Source organism: Pristiophorus japonicus, chromosome 2 (assembly GCF_044704955.1).
Source record: "Pristiophorus japonicus isolate sPriJap1 chromosome 2, sPriJap1.hap1, whole genome shotgun sequence".
NCBI classification, from domain to species: Eukaryota; Metazoa; Chordata; class Chondrichthyes; family Pristiophoridae; genus Pristiophorus; species Pristiophorus japonicus.
Window position 1 is genome coordinate 293,078,475 of NC_091978.1, and position 23,320 is coordinate 293,101,794.

Genomic DNA, 23,320 nt, shown 5'->3' on the forward strand with positions numbered 1-23,320 from the left:
TACTAAGTGGCCGACCACTTAATGCGTATACCCTTTCCTTATTAGCCCTCCCAAAGTGCATTACCTCTCATTTCTCTGAATTAAATTCCATTTGCCACTGCAGCCTACCTGACCAGTAGATTGATATCCTCCTGCAGTCCATGACTTTCCTCTTCATTATCAACCACACAGCCAATTTTAGCTTTGTCTGAAATCTTCTTAATCATATTCCCTATATTCAAATCTAAATCGTTGAAATATACTACAAAAAGCAAGGGACCCAATACTGAGCCCTGTGGAACCCCATTTGGAACATCCTTCCAATCACAAAAACATCCATCGACTGTTACCCTTTGCTTCCTATTTCAAAGCCAATTTTGGATCCAACATAGAAATTAGGTGCAGGAGTAGGCCATTCGGTCCTTCGAGCCTGCACCGCCATTCAATAAGATCATGGCTGATCAATCAACCTCAGTACCCCTTTCCTGCTTTCTCTCCATACCCCTTGATCCTTTTGGCAGTAAGGACCATATCTAACTCCCTTTTGAATATATCTAAGGAACTGGCCTCAACAACTTTCTGCGGTAGAGAATTCCACAGGTTAACCACTCTCATCTCAGTCCTAAATGGCTTACCTCTTATTCTTAGACTGTGATCCCTGGTTCTGGAACTCCCCAGCAATGGGAACATTCTTCCTGCATCTAATCTGTCCAATCCCATCAGAATTTTATATGTTTCTATGAGATCCCCTCTCATGCTTCTAAACTCCAGTGGATACAAGCCCAGTTGATCCAGTCTCTCCTCATATGTCAGCCCTGCCATCCCGGGAATCAATCTGGTGAACCTTCGCTGTATTCCCTCAATAGCAAGAACGTCCTTCCTCAGATTAGGAGACCAAAACTGAACACAATATTCCAGGTGAGGCCTCGCCAAGGCCCTGTATAACTGCAGTAAGACCTCCCTGCTCCTATTCTCAAATCCTCTAGCTATGAAGGCCAACATGTCATTTGCCGCCTTCACCGCCTGCTGTATCTGCATGCCAAACTTCAAATGACACCCAGTCTCGTTGCACCTCCCCTTTTCCTAATCTGTCACCATTCAACTAGAAACATAGAAACATAGAAAATAGGTGCAGGAGTCGGCCATTCAGCCCTTCGAGCCTGCACCGCCATTCAATAAGGTCATGGCTGATCATTCCCTCAGTACCCCTTTCCTGCTTTCTCTCCATACCCCTTGATCCCCTTAGCTGTATTCTATCTTCCTGTTTTTGCCACCAAAGTGGATAACCTCACATTTATCCACATTATACTGCATCTGCCATGCATTTGCCTACTCACCTAACCTGTCCAAGTCACCCTGCAGCCTTTTAGCATCCTCCTCACAGCTCACACCGCCACCCAGCTTAGTGTCATCTGCAAACTTGGAGATATTACATTCAAGTCCTTCATCTAAATCATTGATGTATATTGTAAATAGCTGGGATTCCAACACTGAACCCAGTGGCACCTCACTGGTATTTGCCTGCCATTCTGAAAAGGACCCGTTAATTCCGACTCTCTGCTTCCTATCTGCCAACCAGTTCTCTATCCGCATCAGTACATTACCCCCAATACCAAGTGCTTTAATTTTGCACACTAATCTCTTGTGTGGGACCTTGTCAAAAGCCTTTTGAAAGTCCAAATACACCATATCCACTGGTTCTCCCTTGTCCACTCTACTAGTTACATCCTCAAAAAATTCAAGAAGATTTGTCAAGCATGATTTCCCTTTCATAAATCCATGCTGACTAGGACCGATCCTGTCACTGCTTTACAAATGCGCTGCTATTTCATCTTTAATAATTGATTCCAACGTTTTCCCCACCACCGATGTCAGGCTTAACCGGTCTGTAATTCCTGTTTTCTCTCCCTCCTTTTTTTAAAAAGTGGTGTTACAATAGCTACCCTCTAGTCCATAGGAACTCATCCAGAGTCAATAGAATGTTGGAAAATGATCACCAATACATCCAGTATTTCTAGGGCCACTTCCTTAAGTACACTGGGATGCAGCCTGTCAGGCCCTAGGGATTTATCGACCTTCAATCCCATCAATTTCTCTAACACAATTTCCTGACTAATAAGGATTTCCCTCAGTTCCTCCTTTTCGCTAGACCCTCGAACCCCTAGTATTTCCTGAAGGTTATTTGTGTCTTCCTTAGTGAAGAGAGATCCAAAGTATTTCTTCAATTGGTCTGCCATTTCTTTGTTCCCCATTATAAATTCACCTGATTCTGACTGCAAAGGACCTACGTTGGTCTTCACTAATCTTTTTCTCTTCACATATCTATAGAAGCTTCTGCAGTCAGTTTTTACATTCCCTGCAAGCTTCCTCTCATACTCTATTTTCCCTCTCCTAATTAAACCCTTAGGCCTCCTCTGCTGAATTCTAAATTTCTCCCAGTCACTTTACCCTGGATCCCATGGGCTTTAACCTTCTTGACCAGTCTACCCTGTGGGACCTTATCAAAAGCTTTGCTAAAGTCCATATATACTACATCGTACGCACTACCCTCATCAACCTCTTGGTTACCTCCTCAAAACATTCAATCAGGTTAGTCAAATACTATCTTCCCTTAATAAATCCGTGCTGTCTATCCCTAATTAATCCTTGCCTTTCCAAATGTAGATTTATCGTGTCTTTCAGGATTTTTTCCAATAATTTTTCCACCACTGAGGTTAGGATAACAGGCCTAATTACTTGGCTTATCCCTTTCTCCCTTCTTAAACAAGTGTACTACATTAGCAGTCCTCCAATCCTCCGACACCATGCCCAAATCCAAAGAGGACTGGAAAATGATGGCCAAGGCCTCTGCTATTTCCTCTTTTACTTCGCTCAACAGCCTGGGATGCATTTCATCCGGGTCAGGGGACTTAACTACTTTCAAAGCTGCTAAACCCCTTAATACTTCCTCTATCACCATATTTATTTCATCCAGAATATCACGCTCCCCTCGATAGCAGTATCTGCATTGCCCCTTTTCTTTGTGATCCAAAGTATTCGTGAAGAGCCTTACCAACATAGATTTTGGGGTTGTCTTCTGAACTATAAGAACAGCCTTTAGACTTGTCTTTTCCCTTTAAGTGCTCCAAATGCAATATTCACATATTTTATATTTTGTAACCTAATTATGTTTCAGCATTTAGCCTTGCAGTTTAAAATGTCAAAATTAATGTTTCAAAGCTTCAGTTATGAATAGAGGAGGAATAAGTTATCAAGGGAAATATCTGAAGAAGGATTAAATTTGAACCTGGAATGAAATTGGCTGAGGAAATCTTACTTTTAGAAGTTTTTATATTTTTCCCCTCAACAGTTTTCAGTTCTTTAGCTGCACTGAATATTGTGGCTCCTTTCTGGGATAGTTTTATAAGTGGCAGATATCCTTTTGTACCTTATTCAAGTGGTTGTTCTTTACATGTGAGCCTAGGTGATGAGGTTTGGCAGGCTATTCTATCAGGTGGCCTTGCAGCAGGGGCCAGTGTATGGCAATCAGAAGCTTGTATCTGTCGATGTTTAGCTTCATTAACCTGGGGCCACAACTAAGATCAGCTAATTAGACGCAGACTTCAAACTTCCAAATTCCAGGTTTGAATGGCTTAACTGATGGAATAAATTCCACCTGAGGAATTCTTTGCATCTGGAAAATGAACATCAGATCATTGGGTTTGACCAAAATCAGGCATTTCTTCCTGTACATTTGATTAAAAGTAATGTTTTGAAAGGGGATAAAAACGTACTATTTGCAGCATTGCAGCACTAATCACCCAAGAGATAACAACCGGGTTGAAGGTACTTGAAGAAACCAATTTATCCGAGGTCCATGATGAGAAAATATTGTCACTCTATTTATAAATTGGAAAACGGGGTCCCATTATGAAAATCATTTGTGGCAGGGCATGGATTCAGTTTGTTATACATTGCGTATTGAAATTAGTTTTCATGTGGGATTTAAACAAAAATGCTGAGTTTGAAATGGTTACATTTTAGAGCTTGCTTTATATGCAAGAATTTGAGCTGTTACAATTTTAACAAATGTAGCCCATTTTTGGATATATATTAGCAACCAACCGATGTCCAAAGATGAAAACAGTAAGGCTACCTGAACAATTTCTTTTCTTGACTTCCAATTAGATCTTGTTATGCTTTTCAAATGGAAATCATTACGACAGCGTCTATCCTAGGACATTTGTAGATGCCGCAGCCCTTTGCCAATGTGAGTATTCTGATTTTAATTTGAAAGTTTTTTTGTTGTCTGTAATTCAGAACTGATCATTCAAAGCTGCCAATCATTCATTCCTTTAAAGAAAAGAATCCTGGCCATTTTTAAAAAGTGTTTTAAATTAGGTTTTATTTCACACACATGAATCTCCACCGCCCCCTCCCCCAGTCTAATGGTTGGAGGGTCTGGATACAAAACTTCTACTTTGCCACTATTGAGTGCCGGAAGGCATGCTTTAGAATTAAGTTCTGTAATTTTTATCTCATTCTCTGAGAACTGGTCACATTTTCGAGTGAGCACTAGATGTCAATGTGGAGGCTAAGGAAAATAATTCAGTACTTCTATAGGTATGCAAAAAAAAAAAATGCAAGCAGTAGCTGGCATCTAAACACAGTTGTAGGGAATAAATAAATTCTGATAAATCTACTTCAAGAACTCCATGCATATACATAGCAATATTTAGAAGTTACAACACAAACAGGACATTCAGGCCAACTAATCCATGTCAGTACCACGTCAGAGCAAGAAAATAGTTCTAATCGGGTTTACCTGCTTTGCTTCCATTAACCTTTGCAACCTTTTTTCCTTCATTCACCTATCCAATATAATCTTGAATGTTGACATAGTTTCTGCCTCAACGACTATCCTGGCAGTGAATTTCAAAATCTCACACTCTGTGTAAATAAGTTTCTATCTACCCTGTTCAATCTTTTCATAATTTTAAACACATTTGTCATATTGCCCCATAATTTGCATTGTTCCAATGAAAAATCCCCAATTCTTCATATTTGCATTTCCTCATACCAGACAGCTTCCTAATACCCTCTCTAAAGCCTTAATATTCTTCCTATAGTGTGGTGCCCAATACTGCAGAGTACTGTAACTGAGGTCTTAGTAAGGTTTTAAATAGGCTCGCTGTTAACTCTTGGCTTTTATATTCTATGTCTCTTGAAATAAAATCTAGAATTTAATTAGGTTTTATTTGGTGTTACCAACCAGAGGTGCTTTAATATCCTGCAAACCTTCTTCCATTCAGAGTATAATTACTTCTGTTTTTTTAAGCAAAGTGTATCACCCAATGCTAACATTGAATTCCACTTGCCACCTTTCCCCATCTTATCAATGTCCTTTTGTAGCTTCCTTTGGTTTTCTAAAGCATTAACTACACCTCCTGATTTGGTATCGTCAACAAATTTTGATATCACTCACTCTCTGTCTATCCAAATCATTGATATAAACAGTGAACAGTAGTGGCTCCAGAATTGAACCCTTTGGTACACCAACACACTCTTCCAATTGCTCTGTAAAAATTGGCCTTAACTCCTGCTCTGTTTTCTCCCTTTTAACTAATTTTGTAATCCAGATTGATATCCTTCTCCTAATCTTCTCCAGAAATCTCCCATATATGGTACCTTGTCAAAGGCTTTCCTAAAGTCCATGTACATTACATGCATTGCATTTCCTCCTATCTACCATGTCTGTTACCTCCTCAAAGAATTCTGAGGTTTGTCATGCACAATCATTTCTTTTCAAATCCACATAGACTACTTCTAGCTTTTTTCTCATTATCCAAATACATGGCAATGTCATCCTTAATTAAATACAATGGCCGGATTCTCTCGTTTCCTATCCACACGTTGCGGGGGGACCCGGGAAACGGCAGGCAGGAAGCCTGGAATTTAGGTTTCTCAGCACACTGGAGTTTTAATTGACAAGCTGGCTTCCAGTTGGGTGAGGAACGCAGGACCAGGTAGATGCTGGGCCCAGGATGATTGGGGTTTTTAAGCCCAGGGAGGAGGGGGGGGCTCCGACCCCTATGGGTCCGAACCGTGACCCCAGGGGCAATGCAGGCTGTTGGTGGAGTTGCTTGGAGGACCGAGACGAAGCAATCGTGCTCCTCCCGGCCCACAAGGATTGTTCCCAAAAGCTGTGGTCGCCCTGTTGCAGCTACTGGGAATCCCGATCCCGGGATCCCTCACCGCCTGCAGTAAAACCTGCAAACTAGGTTAAAATTCAGGCCTCATAATATTTAAAATGCCAAGCTGCCTCCTGGCAATGGGTTGGCTACCCGCCTCTGCCCCCCCTGTCTTGCCTGAGTAAAAAGTGAAAGTGGGCAGGATGGGATCGGGTTTCTGAATTTGGCAACTTTCACCACCCCCCCCCCCCGCCCCAATCACCCATTTTTTCCTACAAAATTGTCCCTACCACAGATGTTAAGCTAACTGCCCTGTCTTCATTCTCCATTCACTCTCCATTCTTCCAGCACACATCCACACTCGATAGAGTCTTAACATTAATTGCTACGGTCTCAGCAGTTTCCTCCTTTATCCCCTTAAATCCTAGGATGCATCCCATCAGGCCCTGGCATTTTGTCCTTTTCGTCTACCTAACCTTTCTAAAATGTTCCTTTTATTCATCATAAGGTCGCTCATCTCGTTCTCAACCACTTCAGGATTCACCTCCTCTCCGATATCCTTCTCTTTAGTGAAGACTGATATAAACAAGTTATTAAATACCTCCATCATTTTTTGATGATCATGCTCAAATTGACAATCCTCTCCTTTCGTGGGTGTCTCCTTGCTTTTAACAATTCTCTTTTTTACTGATCTATTTAATTTTCCTTTTTATTTCTTGAAAGAAATTCTAAAGCTTTCCTTATCCTGCTCTCATTTTCTCATATTCTCCTTTAGATTCTTTCGTTATTAGGCCAACTTTAATTTTAACTGGTTTCTTAACCTTATTGTTTATCTTGCATCCAGAAACTACCAGTAGAATCCTTTTTTTTTTTAAATGGAATTTGCTTATTCTGTAATTTAAAAAAAACATCCTACTATTGCTGTACAGTCCTTACGGCAATTTCTCCTCTACTTCAGCTGAGCTCCTCCAAGTTACACACCATCCTGACTTGGAAATATATTGCCGTTCCTTCATCGTTGTTGGGTCAAAATCCTGGAACTCCCTCCCTAACAGCACTGTGGAAGTACCTTCACCACGTGGACTGCAGTGGTTCAAGAAGGAGGCTCACCACTATCTTCTCAGGGGCAATTAGGGATGGGCAATAAAAGCTGGCCTTGCCAGCATTACCCACATCCCAGGAATTAATTTTTTTTTTTTAAACTAGTGGCAGAGTATTTGGACTATATGTGGAGGTAGGGAAAAATGTTCTGAGTTTGGATTCCAGCCGTGGCAGACATTTTAAAATCATAATCTTTGCTTCAAATGCCACCTACCTTGTGCTGCGTGAATTTGGGAAAAAATTTGAATTCAAATTGTCGGCACTATTTGCACAAGAAATGATCAGACGTTGAATCTGCACGGATTCAACGTAGCCCTGATTTTAATCAGAGTCAGGCTATACTATGTGTGATCTATTCTTTACAACATCACTAAGCACCACTACACACAAAATGGCTGTACGGGAACATGTCGTGTGACCTGTCCGATGACCCTTTTTTTATTTACATCAGTTGTATTACCACAGTAGTCCATTAGATGGGGCAGTAGTCCACTAGGTGGAGCTCTATATTACACTTCCCCTCCTTAATGAAGAAGTAATCATAATAAAATAATCATCATATATAACTTGCATGGTTATACACAACAAAGGATATGGGGCTAGATTTTCCATTTTTGCATGCATAACGTCCATTTTAATGCTGAAATGAGGTGTAACGCCCAGATATCACCCATTTAGCCACAAAATGGAAACTGTGGCCCATTTTTCGGACACTTATTGCCGAGCGTTACTTTCGCTATGTACGTAACGCCGGGAAAAAATAATACCGCCCGCCCACTTTTTTTGGGCAGAATCATCAGAATGGGCAAACCCAACACCCATAATATCGCCCAGCGTTACTTTGGGCACGTAATTAATGCGGAGATTCAATAATACCGACCGCCCACTTTTTTTGTCGTAAAGATCACATTTGCCGAAACTAGTGCCCAGTATATCGCCCAGCATCACTTTCAGCACCTCACAGACATCTCACCCACAATATCGCTCGCCAGAACCACCGCTCTGAAAAAGTTGAACTGGTCTGAACTAATCACAGCGGTGTGGACGCCATTTTGTAAATCGCAGGTCGCATCATTGAAAAGGCTGCTTCAACTTCGGGGGAGTTTGGATTTACTCTGGAGTTCTTCTCGGGTGATGTGACCATCTGAACAGAAATCTTTTCATACTGTGGACTATTGGGTTTTACAGTAGGTGTCTTATTGTGGAAATCTATTGCTTGTGAACAATCGGCATTATACTTTTATTGGAATGGGGCCAGCCATTTCTCAGCCTGCTTCGATTACAATGCAGATGCTGCAGAGTGAAAATGGCACAATGTCTAATTCACAGCATTATGTGCCCAATCTAAGACGTGCCAGACTGAAAAGAAGGTCCAGACCATACACACCCCGCACTTACAGGGAGAAGCGTGAACAGCTGCCTTCGGAGACTGCACTTCCACAAAGTGGTTATCACTGAAACATCTCCAAGTTTGCAGATGACACTAAGCTGGGTGGCAGTGCGAGCTGCGAGGAGGATGCTAAGAGGCTGCAGGGGGGCTTGGGCAGGTTAGGTGAATGGGCAAATGCATGGCAGATGCAGTATAATGTGGATAAATGTGAGCTTATCCACTTTGATGGTAAAAACAGGAAAGCAGATTATTATCTGAATGGTGACAGATTAGGAAAAGGGGAGGTGCAACGAGACCTGGGTGTCATAGTACATCAGTCATTTGAAGGTAGGCATGCAGGTACAGCAGGCAGTAAAGAAAGCAAATGGCATGCTGACCTTCATAGCGAGGTGATTTGAGTATAGGAGCAGGGAGGTCTTACTGCAGTTGTACAGGGCCTTGGTGAGACTTGGTGAATATTGTGTACAGTTTTGGTCTCCTAATCTGAGGAAGGACGTGCTTGCTATTGAGGGAGTGCAGCGAAGGTTCACCAGACTGATTCCCGGGATGGCAGGACTGATATATGAGGAAAGACTGGATCGGCTAGGCTTATACTCAATGGAATTTAGAAGAATGAAAGGGGATCTCATAGAAACTTAAGGGGTAAGCCATATAGGACCGAGATGAGGAGAAACTTTTTCACCCAGAGAGTTGTGAACCTGTGGAATTCTCTGCCACAGAAACTTGTTGAGTCCAGTTCGTTGGACATATTCAAAAGGGAGTTAGATATGGCCCTTACGGCTAAAGGGATCAGGGAGTATGGAGAGAAGGCAGGGGTGGGGTACAGAGGTTGCATGATCAGCCATGGTCTTATTGAATGGCGGTGCAGGCTCGAAGGGCTGAATGGCCTACTCCTGCACCTATTTTCTATGTTTCTATGAAATATGCCAGCTCATCAGGGCAGATCTGCAGCCTGCCAGCACCTTCAGCACATCACTGTCCGTCGAGGTCAAGGTCACCGTAGCACTGTTGTTCTATGCGTCCGGTTCCTTTCAGGCCTCCGCGGTCAACATTTCCCCTATATCTCAGCATGCCACATATTGCTGCATTAGACAGGTCATGGAGGTCCTGTACGGAGAGGATGGACTTTATCAGCTTCCCTATGACCACGGAGGCTCAGACTGACAGGGCTGGAGCATTCTACCGCATTGTTAAGTTCTCCAAGGTGCAGGGAGCAATACAGTGTACGCATGTGGGCACCTTCTCAGGTCACAGGTTTTTCGCAACAGAAAAGAATTTCACTCCCTGAAGGTCCAACTAGTTGTCGACCACAACCAGATAATTATGGTAGTGAATGCCAAATATCTGGGCAGCATCGATGAGGCTCACATCCTGTGTGAGAGCACTGTCTCTGACAAGTTTACCAGTCAGCCACAAGGTCAATGCTGGATGCTTGGTGACAAACGATATGGCCTAGCCACCTGGCTGATGACCCCCCTGCTTGACACCCACACCGAGGCCGAGAAGCGATACGAGAGCCACAGGACCACACGCAATGTGGTCCAGAAAACAATTAGTGTGCTTACGCAGCACTTTAGATGCCTGGAGCACTCTGGAGGGGAGCTACAATACAACCCTGATCAAGTAGCTCAATTCATCGTCATGTGCTCCATGCTGCACAACCTGGCTATCAGGAGGGGACAAGAATTACCAGAAGGGACTGATGGTCCACCTCAGGAGAAAGAGGAAGAGGACGACAAGGGGCTGGATGCTGACCTTGGGCCAGACAATCAGGCTGACTATGCAACCATGCCCACGCCCCCTCCAGACCGCAGGAAAGGGCTACATAGCTGCAAGACTCTTACGTCAGCAGCTCATAAATGAGCGATTTGTCTGAAAGAACGTTGCTATGTGTGCAGCTCAGGCTTCAATGGTGCCACCTTGGTGCCAGTTAAAGTTTGAGTTGATTCAAGTTAAATGTAATTATACCCTTTCATATTAAGGAATCACCAGTGTGTAACGGTCCAGCTATCTGAGGCAATGCACAACAAGGTTATGTTGAATAAAAAACATTTAATATGACCATTTGTCTGAAATCATAAGTATCACGGGCAAAAACACCCCACCCCACTTTTTCGATCATTGACATCAATCAAATGATCAACATGTCCAGCAACACAGAACACAAATGCAAACCAACAGGGTGGCCCCCTCGCCCCATACAAATTGCATACACCGAGATGGAGATATATAACACAGCCATCACCTGCGGACATGCAGCTCACTTTTCTTCTCCCCACCTCTACCCCTTCCCTTTCTCGCCCCACGCCACCTGGCCGAGGAGTTCCTCAGGAGTTCCCTCATTGTGGGGCAGGATCTTGCTCCTGCCTCTCATGTGTCGTTGGCACTGTGGAGTGCTGCGCTCCGAGACCATTGGGAGGTCTGTGCCACGAGTTTTTCTGGCTATCGCCTCCAGGGCCTCCACCATCCGTGGAACGTACTCCGTCATGGTGCCGGAGATGCTGGTCAGCTGTCGGGATATGCCCCCCAATGCATGTAGGATCTGGTCACCAATGTCTACAGTCCTCGGGACAACTGTACACTCTCTTCGCTCTCATCTGGCGCACGTGGAGCAGACCTGCTGCGTCCACGAAATCTCCGCAAGGTCGGTGCCGTCCTGGGGACACCTGGGGTGCCCTGTGGCGAGATGCTTGGACCCGGTACCTCCAGAGTGGAGGTGGGAATGGCGGGAGGAGCACAGATGGCCTTGGAGTGGAATGCCTTCTGGAGCCTGGCGATGCAGGCTCCTCAAAGTTGGCGCGCTCATCTGTGGAGAACAGACCCAGCTGATTGACGAGCGAGAATCAGACCTCCTCAGCACCAAATGTAGGATCATCCAGTGAGTCCGGCCCTGCGCCCCCACCTTCTGGCTTCTGTGGTCTTGTCTTGGGAATCGCTGCTGGCTGAGCAGCAAAACACAAATGGGGTTGTTAGAGGAGAAGGGGGTGCTAGGTTCACAAGGTGAGTCCAGCGCTACATACAGCAAATGCACAACAAAAGCACTACCGCTATCAACATCATCACAGACATCACATTTCATGACCATCAACACATTCTGCATTGCAATGATTCTCATGAGACCAGCATTATTTATAGGATACTTTTAGAAATCATCTATCATATATTATTGTTCGGATATGAGTGGGTGTGGCATCTATTGCCTTTACATCACGCAATAGTGTATACTTTACTCACGTGGTATCACTTCAGGGTCTGCAGCTGCCTGCGTGGCCATCTGGGGGTTGCTTCCCACTAGTGCGAGCACCCACTCTTCCATGTCAATGAGGTCACTGATGACTGGTGGCCCCCCACCCGTTCGCCTCTGCTCGGACCTATTCGTCGATAGCTTCTTCTGTAAAAGGTACCAGGACGACATGGCATGAGATAATTGCGTGATATCATTGCTAGGTACTGTCACAGAGACTGATGTAATGCATAACCGACAGATGTAATCATGATTATTATGAGAATTATCATTCTTTACCTAAAGACGTACACCGTGACCACAGGCTTTGAGTACAACATTCCTGGTAAAAGTGAAAGACCTCACATCTGATGATAGTCACTCATGACTCTTACAAATCAAATTATATAAATACATAAATACATGTAAATAAATGTAAAACTTACTCTTGCGGATCCGACAAGGTCGTTCCATCGCTTGTGGCATTGGTTGCCCTCACGTTGATGGTCGCCGACGAGACCACCTCTGCTATCTCGGCCCATATCCTCTGACCTTTGGGGTGGGCTTCCCACGCCCTCCCTGTGTCAAATCACCCAGCATGATGCGACCTCCTGCATGAGGGAGGCATTGGTCTCGTCCGAGAACCTATTGCTCTTTTGCGTCCTCCAGTGTGCTCCTCTCTCAGCTCACTGCTCTCACCAGCGTCAGTCTCCACAGCGTGCTGTGTCGCCTTCTCCACTCCCTCCATTATAGGCACCAAATTCGGGAAAATATTTGGCTGGTAACAGCTAAGTTTTTTTTGGCACAATTTGCTATACAGCTCGAAACTCATCCTCCTTCCTCCCAAAGCAGCCACACCGCATCCACACATGCCTTCACTCCCTCTCGGCTCCCTCTCTCTCTGTCTCCTCTTATGCGCATGTAATGATAACCCTTGACCTCTTGAATCGCGGGAATCGAGCGTTGCCATGCCATTGCCAAGGATGGCGACATTTTACAGCAGAAGGTGAGAGAGATTTAACACTAACACCCATTTCAGATCGCTCACGGTAACACCCAATTTTTAAAATGGAGACTAGGGGCTTTGAAAATGGGTGACAAGCCAGCAATCTGAAAACCCATTTTTACCGCCCATGCCGGAAATAACGCCCATTTTTGTCGATCCGCACAAAAGTGTAAAATCTATCCCATGGACTTATTTTGCCATGTTTACAAATCAAACTTAATCATTGGTTTTCTGTTTCAAAGAGGATACCTTTGCTCTTGAAAGGAACTTTTCAAACTTGGTGTCGAACTTAGACTCATTCTAGGCTGAGCCAGAGGAGAGTTTTTTTTCCAAGGGCAACCCTTGATTTACATTTGGACTCTACAACTTTAGTCTGTTTATCTGCCTTCCTTGGACTCGGACTTAAATTCTGACTTTCTCTTGGGCTTGTTACAAATGTAGAAATTTACAGCGCAGAAGGAGGCTATTTCGGTCCATCATGTCCGCACCAGCCGACAAAGAGCCGCACGGCCTTCGGTCAGCAGCCCTGAAGATTACATATAAACCTTTGAACAATGAACAATGGCGGAAAGGTAAAGAGCACCCAGCCCAACCAGTCCGCCCCAAACAACTGCGACACCCCTTACACTGAAACATTCTACACCACCCCAACCGGAGTCATCTGATCTCCTGGGAGATGCAAAAACCAGATTAAAAACCCAGGCCAATTTAAGCAAAAAAAATCTGGGAAAATTCCTCTCCGACCCATCCAGGCGATTGAAACTAGTCCAGGAGATCACCCTGGCCGAATTCGATTCCCTGCAGTACCTACCATCGTATCTGCGCCGGCCAACAAGAGGTTATCCAGTCTAATCCCAATTACCAGCTCTAGGTCCGTAACCCTGCAGGTTGCGGCACTTTTAAGTGCATCCACCACTCTTCCAGGCAGTGAGTTTCAGATCCCCACAACCCTCTGCGTAATGAAGTCCCCCCCCCCCAAATCCCCTCTAAACCTTCCACCAACCACATTACAACTATGCCCCCTCATAATAGACCCCTCCACCAATGGAAAAAGCCTCTTACTATCCACTGTGTCCAGACCCCTCAATATTTTGTACACCTCAATGAGGTCTCCTCTCAACCTCCTCTGTTCCAATCCAGCCTATCCAATCTGTCCTCATAACTAAGATTCTCCATTCCAGGCAGCATCCTAGTAAATCTCTGCACCCTCTCTAGTGCAATCATGTCCTTCCTATAATACGGCGACCAGAACTGCATGCTGTACTCCAGCTGTGGCCTAACCAAAGTATTATACAATTTAAGCATAACTTCCCTGCTCTTTTATTCTATACCTTGGCCAATAAAGGCGAGCATTCCGTATGCCTTCTTAACCACCCTATCCACATGGTCTGCTACTTTCAGGGATCTGTGCTCAAGCACTCCAAAGTTCCTTTGTTCATCTACACTATTAAGTGGCCTACCGCTTAATGTGTACACCCTTTCCTTATTAGCCCTCCCAAAGTGCATCACCTCACACTTCTCTGAATTAAATTCCATTTGCCACTGCTCCGCCCACCTGACCAATAGATTGATATCCTCCTGTAGCCCATGACTTTCCTCTTCATTATCAACCACACAGACAATTTTAGTTTTGTCTGCAAACTGCTTAATCATACTCCCTATATTCAAACCTAAATATATACTACAAAAAGCAAGGGACCCAGTATTGAGCCCCACTGGAAACATCCTTCCAGTCACAAAAACATCCATCAACCGTTACCCTTTGCTTCCTACCTCTAAGCCAATTTTGGATCCAACTTGCCACTTTGCCCTGGATCCCATGGGCTTTAACCTTCTTGACCTTATCAAAAGCTTTGCTAAAGTCCATATACACTACATCGTATGCACCACCCTCATCGACCCTCCTGGTTACCTCCTCAAAAAATTCAAGCAGGTTAGTCAAACACTATTTTCCCTTAACAAATCCGTGCTGACTGTCCCTAATTAATCCTTGCCTTTCCAAATGTAGATTTATCGTGTCTTTCAGGATTTTTTCCAATAATTTTCCCACCACTGAGGTTAGGCTGACAGGCCTGTAATTACTCGGCCTATCTCTTTCTCCCTTCTTAAACAAGGTTACTACCTTAGCAGTCCTCCAATCCTCTGACACCATGCCCAAATCCAAAGAGGACTGGAAAATGATGATCAAGGCCTCTTCTATTTCCTCTTTTACTTCGCTCAACACCCTGGGATGCATTTCATCTGGCTTGGGGACTTATCTACTTTTAAAGCTGCTAAACCCCTTAATACTTCCTCTCTCTATATATTTATTTCATCCAGAATATCACACTCCTCCTCGATAGCAGTATCTGCATTGTCCCTTTCCTTTGTGAAAACAGATGTAAAGTGTTCATTAAGAACCTTACCAACATCTTCTGCCTTCACACAAAGATTACCTCATGGTCTCTAATAGGCCCTACCCTTTTTTTAATTACCCTCTTACTCTTAATATATTTATAGAACATCTTTGGGTTTTTTGTGCTCTCTTAGCATTTCTAATATCCTTTTTAATTTTGCCTCTTAACTTTCTATATTCCTCTAAAGATTCTATAGTAATTAGCCATTGGTATATGACAAGCTTCCCTTTTTTTCTTTATCCTCCCCTGTAAGTCCCTAGATGTTTCTCGTTCATCTGATGTAGGATTTGCTACTGGTACTCTACTTGTAACAAGACAATCTGACTCATCAGAAATAATCAAATCATTCCAACTTTCAACTCCTTCCACATCTGCACGTAAAATATGATCAATGTGAACAAATCTAACCTTTCCATGATCAAACATCTTGACCAAATATGTGCGAGAGCCACATATCTTCACTACTCTTCCTGGTAACCACGTTAGCCATTTATGGTGGTGATGGTTATGGTTCGTAACTCTAACCTTCTGATTGAATTTCACACTTCTCTCTCTTACTCTACCTCTGTCATGATTCTCTTTCTGTCTTAATTGTTTCTCTTCTTGGACTGTGCCAGGTTTGGCTTTACCAACGAGAAACTGGTTCGTGGCTGTTGCTTGAGGAACAACTCTGCTGGTGTTCTACCAGTAGTTGTATGAGGAGTATTACGATAAGTAATTAGAAAATTTGCCAATTTGTGATCCAACAACAACTGCCGTTTCTTTGGATTTGGATCCAACATTTGCTTGATGAGAGCACGTTTTACAATTTGTACTGTGCGCTCTGCTGCACCATTTGAAGAAGGCTGGTATGGTGGAACTTTGGTATGTTTCACACCGTTTCTGCTCATGAACTGTGCAATTTCTTAACAAAATTGTGACCCATTATCATACACAGTTTCTTCTGGGAGGCCATATGAAGAAAACAATCTTCGCAAATTGTCTAGTGTTTTACTTGTTATTTTCCGCACCGGAAACATCTCTACCCATTTCGCATGGCTATCAATCACGATGAACAATTGTTGTCCTCCTAGCTCAGCAAAATCGATATGTAACCTTTGTCACACTCTGGGAGGCCATTTCTATGGCTGTAGTGGTACTAATGGTGGTTTCTTGCTTACTGATTGACATGTTGTACACTGATTAACGATGTACTCTATGGGCTGGAAATTCCCCAACCTTGCACCTGGTTTTTGGCGATATTTTGCCGTTTTTGGCGGAAAACAGTGAACTGTGAAATTCGGAGAGTACCGCTGGGGAGTGGACCGCCGGCGTGCAAGACTCGAAATAGCGCTTTCGCCAAAAATTTGGCTCGCAGTGCCTCCGTAGATAGGATGGAAAAAACACTCGGGAAAAACCTGCATTGCAGCCCTTGGAACAGCGGTAGGTACAAAGATCTGCAAAACAGCTGTTAAAGTTTTTATTTTTTAATTCTTTTGCAGCAATTCGATAATTAAGTGCCTTGTGAATGTTTTGTGATTTTTAATTTTTTCTTTTTGCTATTTTTTTTCTAGTGTTTTCCACCACTCCCTTGGTCCAACTCACAGCGGTATCGGCCTCGGAGAAAAATTGCAGAAAATTTGCGGTTAACGTCACGAATCCTCGTATAAAGCCAGTTTTTATTGCTGGCTGCACTTTATCCCAAATGTCAGGCTTCATAGCGGTAGCGGAGTCAAAGTGATATTTTTGGCGAAAAAATACCGCTGTGACCAAAAATGAAATTTCTAGCCCTTAATCTTTATCTAGACCTGGCCACCATAAGTAACTGCGTGCAAAACTCTTGGTCTAGCACATTCCCAGATGCTGGTCATGAAGATCTGACAATTTGGACTTGAACTTATTTGCAATAACTACCCCACATGATACAATCTTTATCCACTGTTAATTCATTCCTACGAATGAAGTATGGATGAATATCTTTCTCTGATAACTTGTTTGGCCAGCCATTTGATATGTAAACATACACCTTTGACATAACTGGGTCACATTTGGTTGCTCTACCAATCTCTTCAGCTTTGCCTGGCAGTTCATCAATGTATGAAAAATAGAACACTTCTTTCCTATTAGGTGTAACTTGTGCTGGGGATGGCAACTAGGACGTAACATCAGCATTACTTTGATCAGCTGATAGTCTGTATTCAATACCCTATCTTAATCAAAGTCCATCTCTGCAGCTAAAGTTGGAACTGGGGACGTTGGATGGAGGATTGCTTACGGTCAGTAACAATGGTAAACTTGCGCTCATAGAAGTATTTGTGGAACTTCTTGACCCCAACACCAAAGCTTCCCTTTCAATCTGCGCACAATTATGCTCACTGGCATTGAGAGTGCATGAAGCAAAAGCAATTGGTCTCTCCTCCCCACTATGTAGTGCATGAGAGATCACTGCCCCAACTCCATACGGAGAGGCGTCGCATGCTAGCTTGATTTCCTTAGATACGTCATAGTGAACTAACATGGTACTCTTCACCAACTGGCTTTTACACTCTTTGAATGCTGTGTCGCATTCTTCTGACTACTTCTGATGGACCTGTTTTTTCAACAGTTAATTCAGTGGATGTAACACTAGCCAAATTTGGTAGGAACTTCCAATAATAGTTTAAAAGACCCAAAAATAATCGAAGTTCAGTGACATTCTTGGGAGTGGGTGCATTTCTAATTGCATCCAGCTTTCCCTTGGTTGGATATAAACCATCTTTGTCTACTCTGTGCCTCAAGTACTAACTGAGTTTTGAGAATAACTCACTTGTGAGCAGTCACCCGTACTCTGTGCTTCTCTAGCCGTTTGAGCACTTCATTCAATACGTTATTATGGATTTGCCTGTTTGGTGCAGAAATGAGTACATAAGAATATAAGAAATAGGAGCAGAAGTAGGCCATTCGGCCCCTCGAGCCTGCACCACCATTCAATAAGATCATGGCTGATCATCCACCTCAACTCCACTTTCCTGCACTATCCCCTTACACAAGAGATTCACGATCCCTAGGTTACCAGATATGGATGGATGGTCAGGCTTCATCTGGAATGTACTGTGCGAGACAAATTACAGTAATTGGTTAAAAACATTTTGCTGGATCCTGTACCTCAACGCCTTGTGCCCACATTTGTTCCATATCTCCTGGCAACCTTACCCAACACACATCTAGCCATCTCAATCTTGAAAGTTTCAACTGAGTCGATCGAATTTCAATCGAGTCGATTCCTCTTATACCAATACAAGTTGATACCCAACATTAACACTGCTGGGTATTTTTTTAATCAGGTTACACGGCGAGTTAGGTTTCCGTGCTCATCCCAAGAGCAGCACAACCCGGACCAGAGTTGGAACAAATCTGACAAGATCCGAGAGAAGTCTCTCCGCCCGAATGCAAAGGAAGGATCAGGTGAGGCAGCAGCCAGGATGGGGGGCTGTGGGCCTGGGGAGAGCAATGCCATCCTCTCCGCTCCCCAACAACCTGCAGCAAGCCCTGGTCAGGAGGAGGAGGAGGAGGAGGGCAGCCTGAGCCACCCGGGCAAACACTCAGCACCACTCTCTCCTCCCCCACTGCCGGGACGAGTCTGCTCTTTGTGCCGCTTTCAGCCGCTGCGCTGCCGAGTGCAGGAGCGGCTCCCTGCACCGACCACACCCCCCCCCCCCCCCCCCAGGCTGGAGTAATGGGCGGGAGGCCCTCACAGAAATAACCCTCCCTTCCCCTCCCCGGGCCCGGGGGATCAGGGACCACCCAAGCCCACTCAAACCCCGCGCACCTGGGCCCGGAGGGGGAGGGTGAAACCAAGCCCCAAAAGCCATGCCTCGCCTACTCCGCATACCATCTAATTAATGTACTACCCATTCAAGGCCTTGCAAAATCTGGTTTATCACCCCTTCGAATGTGACGGGGGCGGAAGACACTCCAAATGGTAGCCTATTAAACTGTGATATAGGCCTGGGTGAGTATTTTTAGTCAAGCATGACTTGGACTCATCATCTAGTTCAAGTTGTAAGTAGGCATTTGTGAGATCAACTTTGAGAAGATCTGACCACCTGTCAGCGTTGTGAACAAATCTTCTACATTTGCCAATGTATCGGGTAGCTTACCCTCTAGAACCTGGTTTACGATTACTTTATAATCATCACACAACCTTACCTTAACATCTGACTTAGATACAACAACAATGGGTGTAGCCCAATTACTTAGATCCACCTTAGAGATAATGTTCTCAGTTTCTAGTCTTTTGCGTTCTTGCTCAACTTTCTCCTTGAGTGCATATGGTACAGGACGTGGCTTGCAGTAAACTGGTCTAGCGTCCTTTTGTACCCTGACACTTGCCTTAAAACCTTGGATTAGACTGCCTGTTTCGCAGAACACCTTCGGATACTGTTTGATGATGTCATATTTCAAAGGCACTCTCGTTTCAATACAAAAAATCTAATTCCAATCCAGCTTCAATGATCCCAACCAATGTCTACCTAACAAGGCAGGCTTGTCTCCTGCCACTTCTATGAGAGGCAAGCCCTGAAACTGAATCTTTTATTTCACCGGTATGGTGATACATCCTACAACAGGAATTTGCTCTCCTGAGTAGCCTCACAGCTCTATCATCGATTTCTCCAATGGAAAATCATGTAACTTGTCGAGATATAGCGATTGTGGTACCACGCTCATGGATGCAGCAGTGTCGATATCCATGGGTATCCTGATTCCTGCAACATCTATTTGGATGACGATACATCGCGAATCGCTGTTAGATACCCTTGTGTTCCTGATGACATGTTCTCCAGAACTTCCTCGTCCTGTTGCTTTTTAATGATATGTAGTCTCTGGCAATTTCTACTTACAGCATTGAAAGTTTGTTTACTCTTTAGCTGGCATGCCTTCGCAAGATGCCCAGTTTACTTGCAGAAGAAACACTCTGCCTTCACATATGGACAGCTTTGAGCAATGTGTTGTTCCAGGTACCAATAGCACGACTTCAATACTCTGTTACCTTGGCCAGTTACTGAGGCTTTGGGGCCCAACTGCCTTTTACTTTTAACCTGCAGGCGACTCACCTCGGTTGTCTGACGACTGGAAATGGAGCAAAATTCTCAGGAGTATTGGTCGGCCATATCTATCGACATAGCTGTCTAACAAGCTAAGTCAAAAGTCAAGTTAGAGCTTGTCAACAACTTTCTCCTGATTGCTTCATTTTTCATCCCACAAACAAACGCAATGTTTGATCCTGAAAGTTTCCAAAATGGCAGTGAATGGATAGTTTTTTTAAAGCTACAATATAGTCACTGATACTCTCGTCATGTAATTGATTTCTTATTCCAAAACAATAACTTTCAGCAATTTTCAGGGGCTCAGGACTGCAGTGTTCTAACTTGGTTAGTATCTCAGTGGCGTGTCCTTTGGCTTGAAGAGCACATTTTTCATGATTTCATACATCTTGGGCCTGCTTCAGTGAGGAAAATAGCCCGTTTTCGTCATCGGGGACTTGGACGATACTATTCACGGTGAATAACATTTCTAGCCACTCCACATATGCTCTGAAAGTCTCTCGATCACGGTGGAACTCACCCAAGCGCCCTATTATTCCCATAGGTGCGGAAATCTGGACTCTTCAGTTCAGCCAAGTGTGCTTGTAATTTACCTTGGATATGTTTTGTTGTTCTGCAAAACAACGAACCTGTCAAAGTATCTGTCAGTTGGCTGAATCATCCATCAACAAAAATTTCAGCTAGGGAATCCGATGATCCCATCCTCGTTCACCAAATGTGATATATTCTTTGCGACATCACTAAGCACACTACACACAAGATGGAGCTACAGGAACTTGTCATGTGACCTGTCACATGACCCTTCATTGTATTTACATCAGTTGCATTACCACAGTAGTCCACTAGGTGGAGGAGTAGTTACTGGGGGAGCTCTATATTACACTATGTACATCAGCTGCTAAGATTTAATTCAATCAACATTTAAAAGCTGTAAATTTGATGTACAGAGGAGGCTCCCATATGAAAGGCAATCGGTCAAACTCAAAGTTGTGGGGATTCAGGGTAAATCCTGGAAATAGATAAGAAACTGGTTCAAAGGTAGAAATCAGCAAGTACTCGTTATAGGAGTTGGGTTGGAGTGGAAGGAAGCATGGAGTTGGGTGCTCCAGGGCTCAGTGTGGGGATCACTGTTGTTATTGCCTGAAATTGCAGTTGGAGGCTTCCCACCAGCGGATGTCTGTGACCTACAAAAAATCTACGCACTTAAAATGGACCCAGAGGTTCTGACACTTGCGGTCCTGGGTCTCTGCGCGTAGGCCTGCGTAGAGGCCCACGTATCCCAGGGGTGCATGCAGTTCGTAAGTGCCCCTGGGATCACGTGGGCTATCCCAACCAATGAAAGAAGGAGGATCCCCATTCATACTGATGAGGATTCCATATGTATGGAATTCCCAGAAGTATGAATGGGAATACCTCCAAAAACACACGTACACTTAACATAAATTTTAAAAGTCACATTTAAAATTAATCAAAATGACATCTAATGAAATTTATAAAACAAAAATGTAATTTTTTGAAAAATAAATTTACATATTTTGAAGTGTCTAAAACTAAACTTAGCTTATTTCACAGGTTTTTAAATGTATAAATGAATAAAAAAAAATTATTTTTCTGTCTTTTAAAAATCTTACGCTGGTAAAAGCAGGCCTTGTCAGGCGTAAGAATTTGAAGGGCATTTGCTGGACAGAAGTTGGGCAAATAGCTCAACTCTCCGCCCACGGAGGCCCTTTTGCCCGGGATGCGTTCGATTTGTCAAGAGCATGCCTAAACCTCGTATGCACCTGTAGGGGCTGCAAATTATGGTCCAATGTGGATTCAGAAACTCCATGCAAACTGCTCACATTTGCTGCTGATACAAAACTGGGAGATGGAGTGGAATCCATGTCTTGGTTATTTTTCTTGCCCCACCGTTCCTTGATATGTCGTGTTTTCATGGGCAGCGGACCCTTTCTGGTACCTCCTCCAAGTGATCATTCTTAATCGATGAGCTTGACAGCAGGAAGGGCAATGTAACCAAGTTTGACCCTATTCTCACTAGATGTTCGAACACATGCATTTTCCAGCAGTGGTCTTCAGATAACCATCAGGAGCAGGAATCTTAACTCATTCCTCTCATATTCTCTCTTTTTTTTCTCTTTCTATCTGCCTGGCCCAGTGAGGGAACATTCAAGATACTCAATAGAACTCCATCCTAGCTGAAATCAACTCATTTAGCACAGATTGTGGATCAAGCATTAATGACTTTCCTAGTCTGTATGACATGGTTCCATACTAGGTAGCATTTTTATAAACACTCATATTTTATTTCAAAAAATTAAACATTACAAACAGATAGTTGCAGCGGGGAATACTGGCAAGTGATGCAGGTAAAATAAATGTTCAATTTTAATATTTTCAAAATCTTATTTTTAGTAACAGAAAACCCAAACATTGTTTATCGATATAGTATTGGAGCTTATTTTCAATATGCCATTTATAGGAATTTATGTTGGTGGCCTAATTATGCATATCTCTACTGTAATTTCAATCTGAGGTGGGATGGGCCAGCACAACTGGATGGGCACAGAAGAGATAATGCACCTCCCAGGGGTTTGGTCACATTTTCTGTACAATTGGACATCGGTGGTAGTGTGTGTGTTTTCATTGACATCAACCAATCCTACCTCCGGAAGGAGGGGGGGGGGGGGTTATTGTGGGGTCTGTGAAGCAATCGAAGAGAGAGGTTTCCAGACAAGTGTCCTAGACTCTCTGAAGAATATTTTTTAAAGAATTTTTTAAATACCTTGATCAGCCTCTTACACTGGGGACCAAAGGAGACATATCTGGAGGGAGATGGGGTATGGGCAACTCCCCCACCCCTCACCCCATCAGCGAACAAGTGCTGGATTTTACAGCTACTTAGGGCAGGTGGGTGTTGGAGATGTGCCAGCCTGTCCCGTACAAATTAAGTACCTTCCTACTAATCCCACAAACTCCAGTAGGCACAATCACA

At 43.8% G+C, this 23,320-nt stretch overlaps 1 protein-coding gene across 3 annotated transcripts in view; it reads left to right on the top strand.

Annotated features, from left to right (window-relative positions):
- The window catches only part of otud4 (OTU deubiquitinase 4), a 192,532-nt gene that overhangs the window by 81,392 nt on the left and 87,820 nt on the right, over positions 1-23,320 (top strand). For all 3 annotated transcript variants that reach the window (XM_070871593.1, XM_070871596.1, XM_070871597.1), the window contains one exon: positions 4,147-4,228. In XM_070871593.1, coding sequence (XP_070727694.1) covers positions 4,147-4,228 — 82 coding nt within the window. The remainder of the gene's footprint in view (positions 1-4,146; positions 4,229-23,320) is intronic.